The sequence below is a fragment of the Periophthalmus magnuspinnatus genome, chromosome 9, assembly GCF_009829125.3.
Source record: "Periophthalmus magnuspinnatus isolate fPerMag1 chromosome 9, fPerMag1.2.pri, whole genome shotgun sequence".
NCBI lineage: Eukaryota > Metazoa > Chordata > Actinopteri > Gobiiformes > Gobiidae > Periophthalmus > Periophthalmus magnuspinnatus.
In genome coordinates, this window is record NC_047134.1 from 32,214,007 (window position 1) to 32,226,994 (window position 12,988).

At 38.3% G+C, this 12,988-nt stretch overlaps 1 protein-coding gene across 1 annotated transcript in view; it reads right to left on the reverse strand.

The window, feature by feature from the left end:
* ppp3cca (protein phosphatase 3, catalytic subunit, gamma isozyme, a) overlaps positions 1-12,988 on the reverse strand; it is a 57,335-nt gene that overhangs the window by 35,698 nt on the left and 8,649 nt on the right. The window contains 2 exon segments of the mRNA XM_055224051.1: positions 601-725; positions 2,028-2,225. Coding sequence (XP_055080026.1) covers positions 601-725; positions 2,028-2,225 — 323 coding nt within the window.

A 12,988-nucleotide genomic window follows, 5' to 3' on the forward strand; every position in this document is an offset into this window, starting at 1 on the left:
TAAAACAGACTAAACAAGGCCACACTGGATAATTAAAGCCGTTTTTGACCAGAAAGCTGCAAATGTACCTAGTTTGAGCTAAAATTGCCAAAAAAATTCTAGGAACAATAGCAGAATTATTAAAACACAATATGTAGCGAAAAAAGTGGATTTAGTTTCGACTTTAAAGGTGTACTTTGTAGTATGTCATTTCTGTTGGAGGGTCCACCACCTCCCTGAGTTAGGGATGGGGAACAATTCCCACGAGACCAGACAAAAGATATTTTGTGGCACGGGATCTTGTTCCATCCCTATGTGTACTCATATGTATGTTGTTGCTTTGAAACCAGTGTTTCACAGTATGGCATTAAATTTAACTATCTCCATGGAAATATAACCAGGCCAAGCTACACACCAGATCTGCAGAAAGAGTAGAGCCCACTCACAGTAAGAATGAATGTTTTTCAAGGTATAATTTTTTAGCTATAAAAACTACTGTAATAAATGCAATATAGCTATGTTTAGTGCAATATTGTGGAAGATTCCAGGCAAAGCAATAACATCTCCATGAAGACAAGCAGGTGGCGGACAGAAAAGACAGACAGAAAAACAAAGTTTTACCTCAATACTGAAGTATCCTCGGTCGACGTAATCCCCAAGGAACAGGTAGCGAGTGTTACTGGGTGAGCCTCCCACTTCAAACAGCTTCATGAGGTCAAAGAACTGACCGTGCACATCACCACAAACTGTTGAGAAAAACAATATTAGTTGTAAGTAGATCATTTATTGATCTCTTACTCTCAAAGAGACAGGATAAAGACTCTGCCATAGTAACACAGGGAGGACATGCACACTCCACTCTGAGAGAGTACGAGTCTAACCCAGAGCCTCTGAGGAGGAGGAGACAGGATAGCAGCACACTCCATTCAAAAGGTTGATCCTCTTTGGCATTTTGAAAACACTACTTTAAATGTGTACAGTCAAAATTCTGCAATTGTTTCTCCGAGCTAAAGAGCCTGTTAGCTAATGTCTCAGTGGTGGATACATAGAATCCAGAAACATAATGCATACATAATAGTATGAAGATGTGACCACAAAATCACTACTGCTTACAATTACCTGCTGTCTGACCGAAGAATATTAATTGTTGTTAAAATAGTGAAAATAATTTGACTTCATTTCATTTGGGCTGATAAAGAATATAATGTCATTGATCTATATTCCATTATTAATTATTATTACTGTACTAATTTCAGTTTGTAGTGGTCCAAAGTTATTCCACACTTACTTCCTGCATTTCTAGCATCCTAGTGATGAGTTTTCCTATTAATAGTGATGAGCTAATAAGCAGTTTTCACAACTCTCAGAGACTAGAGCAGAGTTCGTCGTCACGGTAAGGCCAACAACTAGCATGCTAAAGCGTACTTTGTGATTCTCGGAGGATAAAAAGCTTTATAAATGAATGCAAACAGCCCGCAGTGGACATATCTGAGATGCTACAATACATCTGTCCTGGGGCAAATTGCTGAAATTATTATTTTGAAGCTAATGTCCTCAACATTCCCTGGGGGTGAAGCTAACTAGAGGCCTTTCTCTGTCAGAATCGCTGTTATTCAAGTTAGAATTTAATGTGAGCTTTGTTATAGCACTATCTGACCATAGCTAATTTGTGCTGCTAAATCCTTCTCAAATAAAATTACAGACACAAGTTAGAATTAGTGAGCAGTTTTTCAGTTAGTCACACTCATGTTTTTGTTGAAAATCAAATACCTAAATGTGACCATGAACTCATATCGATCACAGGCTCTTGAATATGTGTTGTTTAAATCCATTTGGTATTTTTTATTTAGTAGTTTTCTTAAAACTCTTTTGGATGTTTTTGCTAATGTGTCCATTGTATCACCATAGTAACTGCTGAACATTTGAACATTTCACCACAGACATACACGGTGCCCCCCCCCCCAGCTACTTTCTTACTGCAAAGAATAAATAAATTGGGAAAAAATGGGTATAGGGGCTTTAACAAAACCAACCGGAGTTCAGTGTACCTGTAATGGGCGCCTCCACCTCCAGCATGCACTTCTCCTGCCGCAGGATGTTGGCCCCGTCGTTGATGATCTTCAGGGCCACGTCCTCCTCCACACGTCCCTCCTTCACCAAATGGTTCCGCAGCATCTCTGCATTGGGCTTTCCATTTTCAAACAGCTCCTTGACAGTCAGCTTATGTTGGGGTGGGTATGGCACAGCTGGAAAACGAAATACAGTGTTAGAAGAAAAAAAGACGCTGTAATTCCATTCATCTATAATAAGAAATGTAGGCCTGTCATTGATTAACGAAATTCTTGGTCGATTAAAGACATGTCCTGCTGATCGATTAGTCGACTAAAGAGGTTGTGATAAAAGTACTCAAATCTATAACGCATCTCTATATATCTGTATATCTCTATAAGTACTAGGTAACTATGTATTTATATAGAGACACATTAAACTTCTAAATCATAAATTTAATCTTCCTTTTTACATAAACATGAAAAAACATCAAATCTTCAGTTAATTCACTTATAACTTTTCCTTTCTGCTGTTGTCCCATATAAATCCTTATAATCTAAATAAAATAATTACTTGACCACTACAAGTTTTGGTCGACTAAGACACCATCGAACAATTAATCGACTAAATGACTTGAGGACTACAGCCCTTCAGAAGTGTGTCCGTCTAGCTGTGCGTGTAAATGGATTTGTGCGTTCATAATTCAATGTGTGTGTAATTTGATTTGTCCATTCTTAATCTGATTTGTGCATGACTAATTTGACTCATTAAACTGATCATGTTGTAAACTGTGCCAATAAGCTAAAAGTGTACAAGTCCTACGCACGCAGCTCCATTTTTACACAAAACATTGGTCAAAGAGTTACATACAAAATCAAGGCACAGCAGGTTTTGTGTGCAACTGGAGCTGTGCGCATAGACCTTAACATTTTAATTTATCTACTCTTATCAATTTATTTAGATATGTTTTTCAAACTGTGGTATGTGTACTGATGGTAGTACATGAGGTCCTTTACAGTAAAAGTCATACAATTTTGGTCCTGCTTTATTATAGGGGCTGTGGCAATGATGTAGTACAACTTTACACTTAATTTAGCACCAATTTAGGTGTCTTGTCTTGTGCAATTTTTTTCGTCTTATAAGATTGTTGGATGTCACACTACATGACGTGAGGAGTTTAAATCATACAAAAGCGCCCATTGTGCAAGTTTGTCTGAGTGAATATCAGGCTAAGGTGCTAGCGTCTCTGTAAATGTACATTAGCACAGGCTAGTGTTACATGCTAGCGGGGTTTCCATCTTTGCAAAAGTTATTAAATGAAAGGGAAAGAGAAGTCAGTGATCATTTTTGTTTTAATATTTGACTTATCAAACCATTACTTTCATTGAGCTTTTGAGATATAGAGCTCTTCTACGGAACTTTTCAACCAATAAGCATAAACTACAAGCGTCATATTATTGCTTGTGTTTTAACTAAAGAAAAAACCCCAAATCGGTTTTAATATATCTCTGGTTTTAACTGGTAAAATTGCTGAAAAAAATCTTCTGAGACAGTTTTTTAGGTGTGAAAGTCTGAAACACCAAATATTCTACAAGCACCATTTCAAACTAAATAAAAAATTGCATCCATACAACATTCCCTTTGACTATCACAAAAATCAAAGTCAATAACTAAAGCATAATTCTCGAGAGATGCATAGGAGGGACAGACAGTTTCCTGTGTAATCTGCCTCCTACACAGTCCTTTTACTGGAGCGCCAAAGGTCACCATCTCAGTACTCTGGATCAAACAGAGGAAAGTGCAACAAACAAAGAAAAAAAGAAATTAAAGAGAAAAATGAAGCAAGAACTGACCATTGTCCAGTGGAGTGCAGAAAAGAATGGTTAAATATTTTTAGAATATAGTCATGTATATTCTCTGTCCATAGAAACTAAAGGGTTGATGGGCGATAGACAAAGTGAGTGTGTAATGTCCAGGTTGAGATTTGAGTATTGCATAAAACCTGAATGGACAGTACATTTTAGCAGGAATTAGGGTTGACAAAAGTATTGAAAATCAGATACTAATTGATACCAAAGCTAGTATCAAAACTAGATACCCGTTTGAGCAGGTATCAATACTAAAAAAGTCACATTCAAGGGACAGAAATGAACCTTTCCTGAATAACTTTAGAATGATCTTGAGCTGTATCAGAACAAGTATAAGACGACAGACCAGTATAAACCCATGGACCACTATGGGACCTGGACAATTTAGGGATTACACAGATAGATGGCTATGTGGTAATATAAAAGAAAGCACGGCAATTTAATGTTAAAAATCATATTGTATTTTCTAAAGAAAGTGTGTTCTATTATCATCACGGTATCAGAATCAGTATTGAGTATCAAGTCTATCCCTTACTATCAAAATTGAGTTTGAAATTTTAGTATGTGACAACTATACTAATAAACTGAACTCTTGTTTATTTATAAATTTTTTTGCTCATTTTGAATCCTTAAAATGAAGAAAATAAACTACATATGGGACATGTGTTGAAAAACACATTTGCAACATATGTCCCACCTCTATTTTAAAACAGTACTCAACCAGTCCAAGACTAATCTTGGGAAAAGCAGGTCTAATCCAAGATTTAACTGCAAAGGGCAAAGTCAAACTGGGAGTAAAACAAGTCTAACCAGGACTTCCCTGTGTTTTAATACTATGCTAACTTAATGGGACACCTCCACTAGACTAGCTAAAATTACCTTAATTCGAGTACTGAGTAGGCCTGGGCAATTAATTCAAATAATTGTATTAATTTGGTTTTTAATAATTGAGATTTTGAAATCGTGAAATTGAGGATTATTATGACTTTCTTACTTGTAAAGCACAGTTATTATGAAATTAAACAATTGATATTGTTAAAAAGTCTCATTCTAATTTAAGATATTAAGATTAGATTATATATCTATACAAAAGTAATTGAAGGCAGTTTACAATCTCCTAAAAAAAATAGGTTATAATAAGGACGATCCATAAAATTGATTAAAACCATAATCATCCAGAGTGTGCAAAAAATAAAATAAAAAATAACCTTAAAGCAAGCAGTTATTTTTTCTGCCTCATTTAAACATTTTTAGCTGAAGTATCTTTGCTAGGCATCCAGAATACCACTTCTCTAAAACTTAATGAATATGTGAGTCTGGTCACGAGTTGTATCTATCAAAGTTCAGATGAATGTGACTGACAGGTGGGACACGCATGTTCTGTCTGTATCAGAACAAATATGGCTGCTTACAAGGACAAAAGAAAGGGACTGGGAACTGAAAAATATTGCGCAAAAACTTTGCAAAATTAATGACCAAAGCACTAAACTCTGTTAATCTGAGGTGAGAGAAATGTGTGGTGACCAGACTGACACCCCTCTGTAATCAAAATACTGGATTTACAGGCAAGAAGTAACTTTTCTTAGTCAGTGCAGGGATCAAACCACAAACTTCACTATTTGTTGGCAAGCGTTCTACCACTGTTCCACTACCTCCCCTAGATTACCCTTTTAGACCCATATCGTATTGCTTTAGAAATCTTTCTTTTTCAGTATTTTTGTGTGATTCAAATACAGAAAAAGACTTGCAGACGCGCCATGCTGGGAGCATGTCATCACACCCACACACAGCCAATCAACGCGCCATAAAAACAGATGAAATGTCAGAGAGGGGGCATTTAAGAGCGGTGCAGAGGTAAGCAGCCCTGAGAGGATCGAGGGCTTTGGACCTGGACATACACAGCTCATTCAAAGCCTTTCATAGTCAAGTGAAAGCTTTTGGATAGCTGGATACGGACCATAGAACATAAACACCCACAGAGCTACCAGGACTAAACCAGGACTAAAACCTAAGACTGAAGCACCTCTCGCTGAAATCCTCACTTTTTCTGACATTTGAGGACATATTGAGCACATATGTCCCATTAATTTACCGTGCTGAAGACAAAATTACCTACAGTGGTCATTACAGTCATTATGTTTTGGCTGCCTGGTGTAAATGAATCTTAAAACACTTCCAACATCTCGCAAGTGATATCTTAGAAACTTTGTACAGTGTCTACACCTCCAGCCATCCCGTCCACTATTAAGGGCAAGCGTCATGTGTTGAGCCTGTTGTGGTATAAATAAACAGTGAGAGAGAAAGAGAGAGGGAGAGAGCGAGGAGTGTGAAAGGAGGAGGGGGCAAAGAGCAAAAGAGACAAAGACAGAAAGAGGGAGGAGTTAAAGAAAGAAAACTAAGGCAGACCAGGTGAGAGGGAGGGGAGAGAGAAGGAAAGTGAAAGAGAGAGGGAGGGGAGGGGCTGAAAGAGAGTGAGAAATGAGGAGGGGAAGTTAAAGTGAGAGAAAGACAGAAAGAGGGGGTAAAGACAGAAACTTAGGTAGACCGGGTGAGAGGGAAAGGAGAGAAAGAGGGGGAAAGATGGTGCGAGAAAGATGAGAGAGAGAGAGAAAGAGGAGAGTGTGAGAGAGACCTAAGCCAAGGGACTGCCTTAAGTAAGATTAGCGAAAGCCTTTATTAGCCGAGCTTCAAATTCAGACACTGTTTACTTAAAAGCACAGTCACACAAGAGACGAGCGGCAACGACAGAGAGAGCCACAAAGCAGGTGGAGAAACCAGATAACTCTGTGCAAAAGCCTGCAATTTTGTTTTGTTTTCTTTCCGTTTTCAGGTTTTATTAACTCAGTGTAGTTTAGTTCTTACAGATGAAAGTTAGGCACGGTTGATTTGGAGCGGCAGTGGCTCAGTGATTAGAATACGTGTCCACCAATCCACAAGTTAGCGCCTCAATTCCCACTCTGAATGACAACATTCCGAGTCACAAATTATCAAAATGCATGTAAACACGGGAACTCCGATTGCAGTTTCAATAGCAAGGACCACGCTATACAATGGTACACGATAAAGATATTTATTGATGATATGAATAGATGTGAATGCTAAGCAGAGACTCGGATGGGGGCTGTGTCATAGCACCCCCCCTCTCTGTAGATGATGAGTTCTTTAGGCTGAAAGATGAGCAAGACAGGGAGAGGCAGAGAGAGCGGAGACAGACGGTGTTGCCGGGATAGGCTTGTATAAATAGGGCTTCTGGATAATAAGAGGTGTGGCTGAGGTGACCTGTGGTTCACTGGAGAGGAGCAGGAGGAGGCTGAGGTGTGGTCCTGCTCCTGAATCTCAGCCAATCATTTTAATTCCATTTTACGAATCCAATCTCAAAGACCCTAATAACACATCTGGAGAAGCCTGGAAAGTACTGTCTTTTCCGGAGCATAAGTTGCACAAGCCAAAAAATGCATAATAATGAAGAAAAACAAATTTTATCTTTAAAAGCAAGTTATAATAATAATAAAATAGAGGACAACAGCATGCTAGAGTAACAGATTTGTATTTATTCAGCTACATGAAGCATAGACAGTGAACTGAATATGTGTCTGGTATGTTAATGTATGATATTAACTAATCAGATAACTAAAGCATAAAAAACAAGTTTACTCTCGATCTCAGTCCAAATCACTAAATCCATTGAATTCTTCATCCTCGGTGTCGCTTCTGAACAACTCTGTCAACTCCGGAGGTAGATGAAGCGCTACTTTTGCGTGAGTGTGGCTGTCATCAGACTCAGCAGAATGCGATTTTCTTTTAGGAGGCACTTTTATTCAGTCTGTCTCAGATGTCTTTTAAATTATCATAATGTTGAAAATTGAAATGTTCAGTGGTGCAGAAGTAGTAGATACTGGTACACAAGCCTTGAGTGCCGTCACGCGGTTGTCAGTGTGACAATAACAAAGATGTGAAGTTATATATTTTAATAATTTCACATATAAGTCGCATCTAAGTATAAGTCGCAACCCCGGCCAAACTATGAAAAAAAGTGCAACTTAAAGTCTGGAAAACACGGTACTCCGATACCTGCACATTTAGCTGAACAGTCCTATTTACAGTAGACTCAGGCTAGAAGAGGCATTCAACTGTACAGAGAAAGAAACAGACAGGCAAATATTAGATATTTAGTCACTCATTTTAGATCCACGGCAACGACAAACTACAGTCCCTACACAGCAGACTTGCACATGTTTTGTTTTGGTCCACAATTCTAGAGTGAAACGAAAGCCTATCTCATCCATGCTTATCTAGCTTATCTATGCCTGCCAAAAGTGTGGCTATATGTGTGATAGATGTTTTTATTAATAATTATGGCTGCAAAGTTTTAGTACCAAGGCTAAATTACTAGACACCTCCTTCGCACCAATTTGGTCCTGCATGTAGACTGGGAAGAGTGGTCTGACAGGTTTTGTGGCAGAGACTATTTGATTTTGGCTGCTTAGAGCACTTGGAGTTCTCTGAATGTAAACATAGGGATTATTTATTAATGTGGTTGAAGTGTCAAGACACCTCAACCACATTGCCAACCTATTGCGTCGTGTGCTTGGGTGCGGTGGTTGGAAGGGCAGATTGCGCAGATAGCAGCCTTGCATTCATCAGTCTGCCCAAGGGCAGCTGTGGCTACAACAGTAGTTTACCACTACCAAGTATAGTGTGAATGACCAATTCAATGTAAAGCATCTTTCAGGGCAGAACAAGCACTTAAAATTCCAACAAAATTGGGCCAACCCGAGGCTTAACACGGACTACAACAGGACTAGACCAAGTCAGGACTAAATGAGATCAAACCCTGACCAAACCAGGACAGACGTGATCACACTTAAGTCCACATTTGTTAAACTTGTAATAAAAAGTGCACACTACAGATATAAGGAGAATCCTATGAGATTTGAAATTTCCGAGCCGTAGACTGTAGATGTAAATGAAGACAGCTAACAAGCCAGCCGCATTCCAAATAGGAAGTGAGCAGGGGCATGTTTCCGGCTCCATCAACTCTGGCTTCAGTTCACTTTACATTGAAAAATTGTCACCCCTCTCTCTGTAACTGTTGCAATAAGTCTCGACATTTTGGTCTTAAAATGTTCGTATTGACGCCCTCTAAATGATTCTGGTATTTGCATTTCATCATTTTGTCTGTAAATCAAGATATGAACATTAATAATAGACACGTTAGGCACTTCCTTCCGCGAGGTCACTCTCACTAGCATTAGCAACAGGTTTGAGTGACAGCACTGCAAAGCACTTGCTCCCTGCTAAACAAGCGATGTGGGCAGGAAAGGGCATTACCTTCACCGGCCTTGGTCCTGCTTAGCTCTTTGGTTGCTATGATACACGCGGTCGGAATTCAAAATATGGAACTCAGCCCCAAATTCGTCCCTATAACAGCTAGCCTCAATGAGCTTCATTTGACTGGAGTCAAACGCTGTTGGTGATGTCACACTCCCTTAGTCCACTTCTTTACACCGTCTATGCTCTGAGCGCAAAGACTGCAGCAAAGAGACCTCACGCCACAAGCTCAAACAAACAGCTAACAAAGCTAGTGCACCTCTGTCAGTTGTTTCCTGACTAGATTAAAACAACTCCCTTTGAGACTCTTGAGTGTTCAAACAATTAGAGCCTTGCACTTCTACTTTCGATAATAACAGTTTAGATGAAGTCGAAACTGTTATTATTATTTGTAAAATGTCATGCAATAGTTCATAGTAAAAGAAAAATTCAAATCTGTAAACTGGAAAAAAGGTTGTAGGAGTGAAGACGTTTGCTCATCCGCTTCTTCAATTCTGGTCACATTACTGGTGGACACTGCCTTATCTCTATCTGAAGGGAGGAGCTAACTACACTGAAACTAATTGTTTTTCCTAACCTATTGTTTTCAGTTTCTGTTTGTTAGCTAGGTCTAATGAGCTACACTAAGTGTGAACTGGACCTGAGTCATACTTAATAAAAGAAAAATATTAAATCTGTCAGCTGGACAAAAAGTTGTAGAAGTTAAGTTTTACTGCCAAGCCCTTTTTTCAGTTCTGGTCAGATTTTATATTTTTCTTTTACTATGGATCAGACCTTGACGACTAAGGGATTACACAGACATCTGAGTCATACTTAGCATAATGATTGAGGCCTCTAATGAGTGCTCTCACACGTATTAGCATACTGGCTAGCACTGTTGTTTTTCTTATTTGATTTAGGTCTAAGGATGGAGTTATAAATAGGAAATAGATGATGTCTAAGGCCCTCATACCTGTTCAAAGATGGATTGTCTTTCCTGACAAAAATTGCTTCTTTAACTTCTCTCTCAAACTATTTATTTTCTTTAGCTAAGATCTGTACCTCAGTATCTTCAGGTACAGCAGACTGGTATCCCGAGGAGCTTTTTATAGAGTGGCCGTTTAGTTTCTCCAATATAACAGTCACTGCAGTCTTCACTACACTGAATGGATGATTTGTTTGTGGCTCAGAGTTTTGTCCTTTGGGTGAACCAGTTTCAAAGTGTTTGTAAGTTTAAAATAGACTGTAATTTCAAAATAAGACTGTAATTTCATACTGTCTGAAAATTCTCTGAAGCTGTGTAAGGAATGGTTACACGTTTTCTTCTAGGTTCAAATTCCCTGTTGTCCTGTTTTTTAGCTCTCTTAAGTATATTGAAGGCTCATTTTGGATATCCACAGGCAGAGAGGGCTTTCTCTATGTACAGATCTTAGCCAAAGAAAAGAAATGGCTTGAGAGGGAAGTTAAAGAAGCAATTTTTGCTAGGAAAGACAATCCATCTTTGAACAGGAATGGGCGCCTTAGGCATCATCTATTTCCTATTTATAACTCCATCCTTAGACCTAAATCAAAACAAGGAAAACAATAGGGTTAGCCAGTATGCTAATAGGTGTGAGAGCACCCATTAGGGGCCTGAATGATTATGCAGGCACAGTTCACATTTAGTGTAGCTCATTAGACCTAGCTAACAAACAGAAACAATAGGTGTGCTAGCTTCAGTGTAGCTAGCTCCTCCTTTCAGATAGAAATAAGGCAGTGTCCACCAGTAATCTGACTAGAACTGAAGAAGCGGCTTGGATGAGCAGCCAAACGTCCTCACACGTCACATTAAAATTTTTCTTGGATTGTACAGACATGCAATAGTTCAGATAAATGTTTGTTTTTTTTTAATGAAGGTTGGCAATAAACTACGCAGGAAGCAGTGTTTACTATCGCTAATCTGCAGCAGCTTCACCCTGATCCACGCAGCGTATTCTTATGTAAACAGACACACGCAAGGAACTACTCTTGCGTTTCTTACTTTTAAACATCACTTCAAACTGGATTAGTAGCTCTATTTTCTGGATTGGCAGTCAATATTTGAGGACACATATAGTTTAACTTTACAACTTTGTAATATTTGCCTAATTATTCTTTGCTCTTTCTTGAGTTTGTATCTTGCACCATGTATCCGTCACTCCGATCCCGACGCTGTTTTATTGGCTGGTACTGTGGCGGTGATGTTTTGTTGATACGATGTGACTTAAAAATTGCGTACGAAGACACAAAGTCGGGTAACGCCTCCTCGAAGTCAGAGAGAAGCAAATCAGGTCCTAAATAAAGCAAATGATCCTGTAGTGTTTGCCGGGCTTTACTTGAGTAAAAGTTTTGGTTACTCTTGCTTCTGTAAGTCTATAATTGGCAAAAGTTTTATATTTTTATTATTTTGTACATTAATTACTATGTTTTCACAAATACAATTTCTTCTTGAACTACTACTTTGTACTTCTACCGGAGTAACAAAAAGTAAGTAAAAAAAAAAACAAAAAAAAACAAAACAATTGGTACTCTAAAAATATGTAATATAATTTCTAAGGAGAATTTGATTTACTGATGATTATTTTGTATGATTATTTCCGTGTAATAAAAATAATAACTGTCATAAATTACAAATAAATAAACTAAGAAACATTTGAGCAAGCACAGCTCAAAATCTTCATTATTTGAGCAAGCAGCCACTCTAAGCAAATGTTGTTTGTGGTTGGCAGTGATATGTCGTGCTGGACAATAATAGTGGGTCTGATGCCAAGGAAAGCCTTCCAACTCAGAATGAGCCCAGCGCCAAACTAAATGAACCAAGAAGACAGGACTGACAGCCAATTACAAACACCACATAATAAAAGGTGTGAATGCTACAATTCTGTCACAAACAAGGAGTCAAATGCAATGAAATAAAGGCTGTACTATCTGCTAGGCTATACAAACTCTGCATTGGCCTGTCAAGTGACAAACACACCATCCACCGCCATATCGAATCTCATATGAAAAAGTTTATACTTATCTCAAACCATGGTTTCCATTTTAAAGTACACACAAAAGCATTACTACCTGAGAGGAGACTGAAAAGTGATGATTTAATCTAATTTATACACAATAAGACATAAAGGAGACACATGGACATAGCTCTCTCACATACGTTTTGGAGCTTTACTGATAATTATTCAATTGCCAATTCAGTTCATTTTGCAAGTTTAAACTATTTGGTTATTTTACTTAATACAGTGGTTCTCAAAGTAGGTGTGGCCAATGTATTGGGGGTCCCCCAAAAATGGTGATAACAATTTATTTTTACTGAAATATTACAATTTCTTATCACATACAATCTAAAACTTAATGTTGTTGATCGAAACTGCTAGTGAAATACTATTTCTGTGCTGTACTGAGGGCTCTCACTGCCAGTTCACTCCTTGTTATCTTGGCCTATGTCATCAAAGGTATAATACTCTCTAAAATGCTAGCATAGAAAGACTGGACTGTACTAAACTGCAATGGACAACACTATCACAGTGTCTCGAGGGTTCATGTCTCCATGTGCTGGGTCCTGTACTGATGGTAAATAAACTTCTCCTGTGCTAGAACTCCAGCATTATGCCTTTTCTCTTCAACTCTCTGGCTACTACTATTTATTACAGAAACATCTACAACAATAAAATAAGTACTAAAAGAATTGATTTGTCCAAATGTGGTTATAAACATGATTCTGAATGTTATTGTCATGCCATTGCAGAGGACAGTAAGGGGTT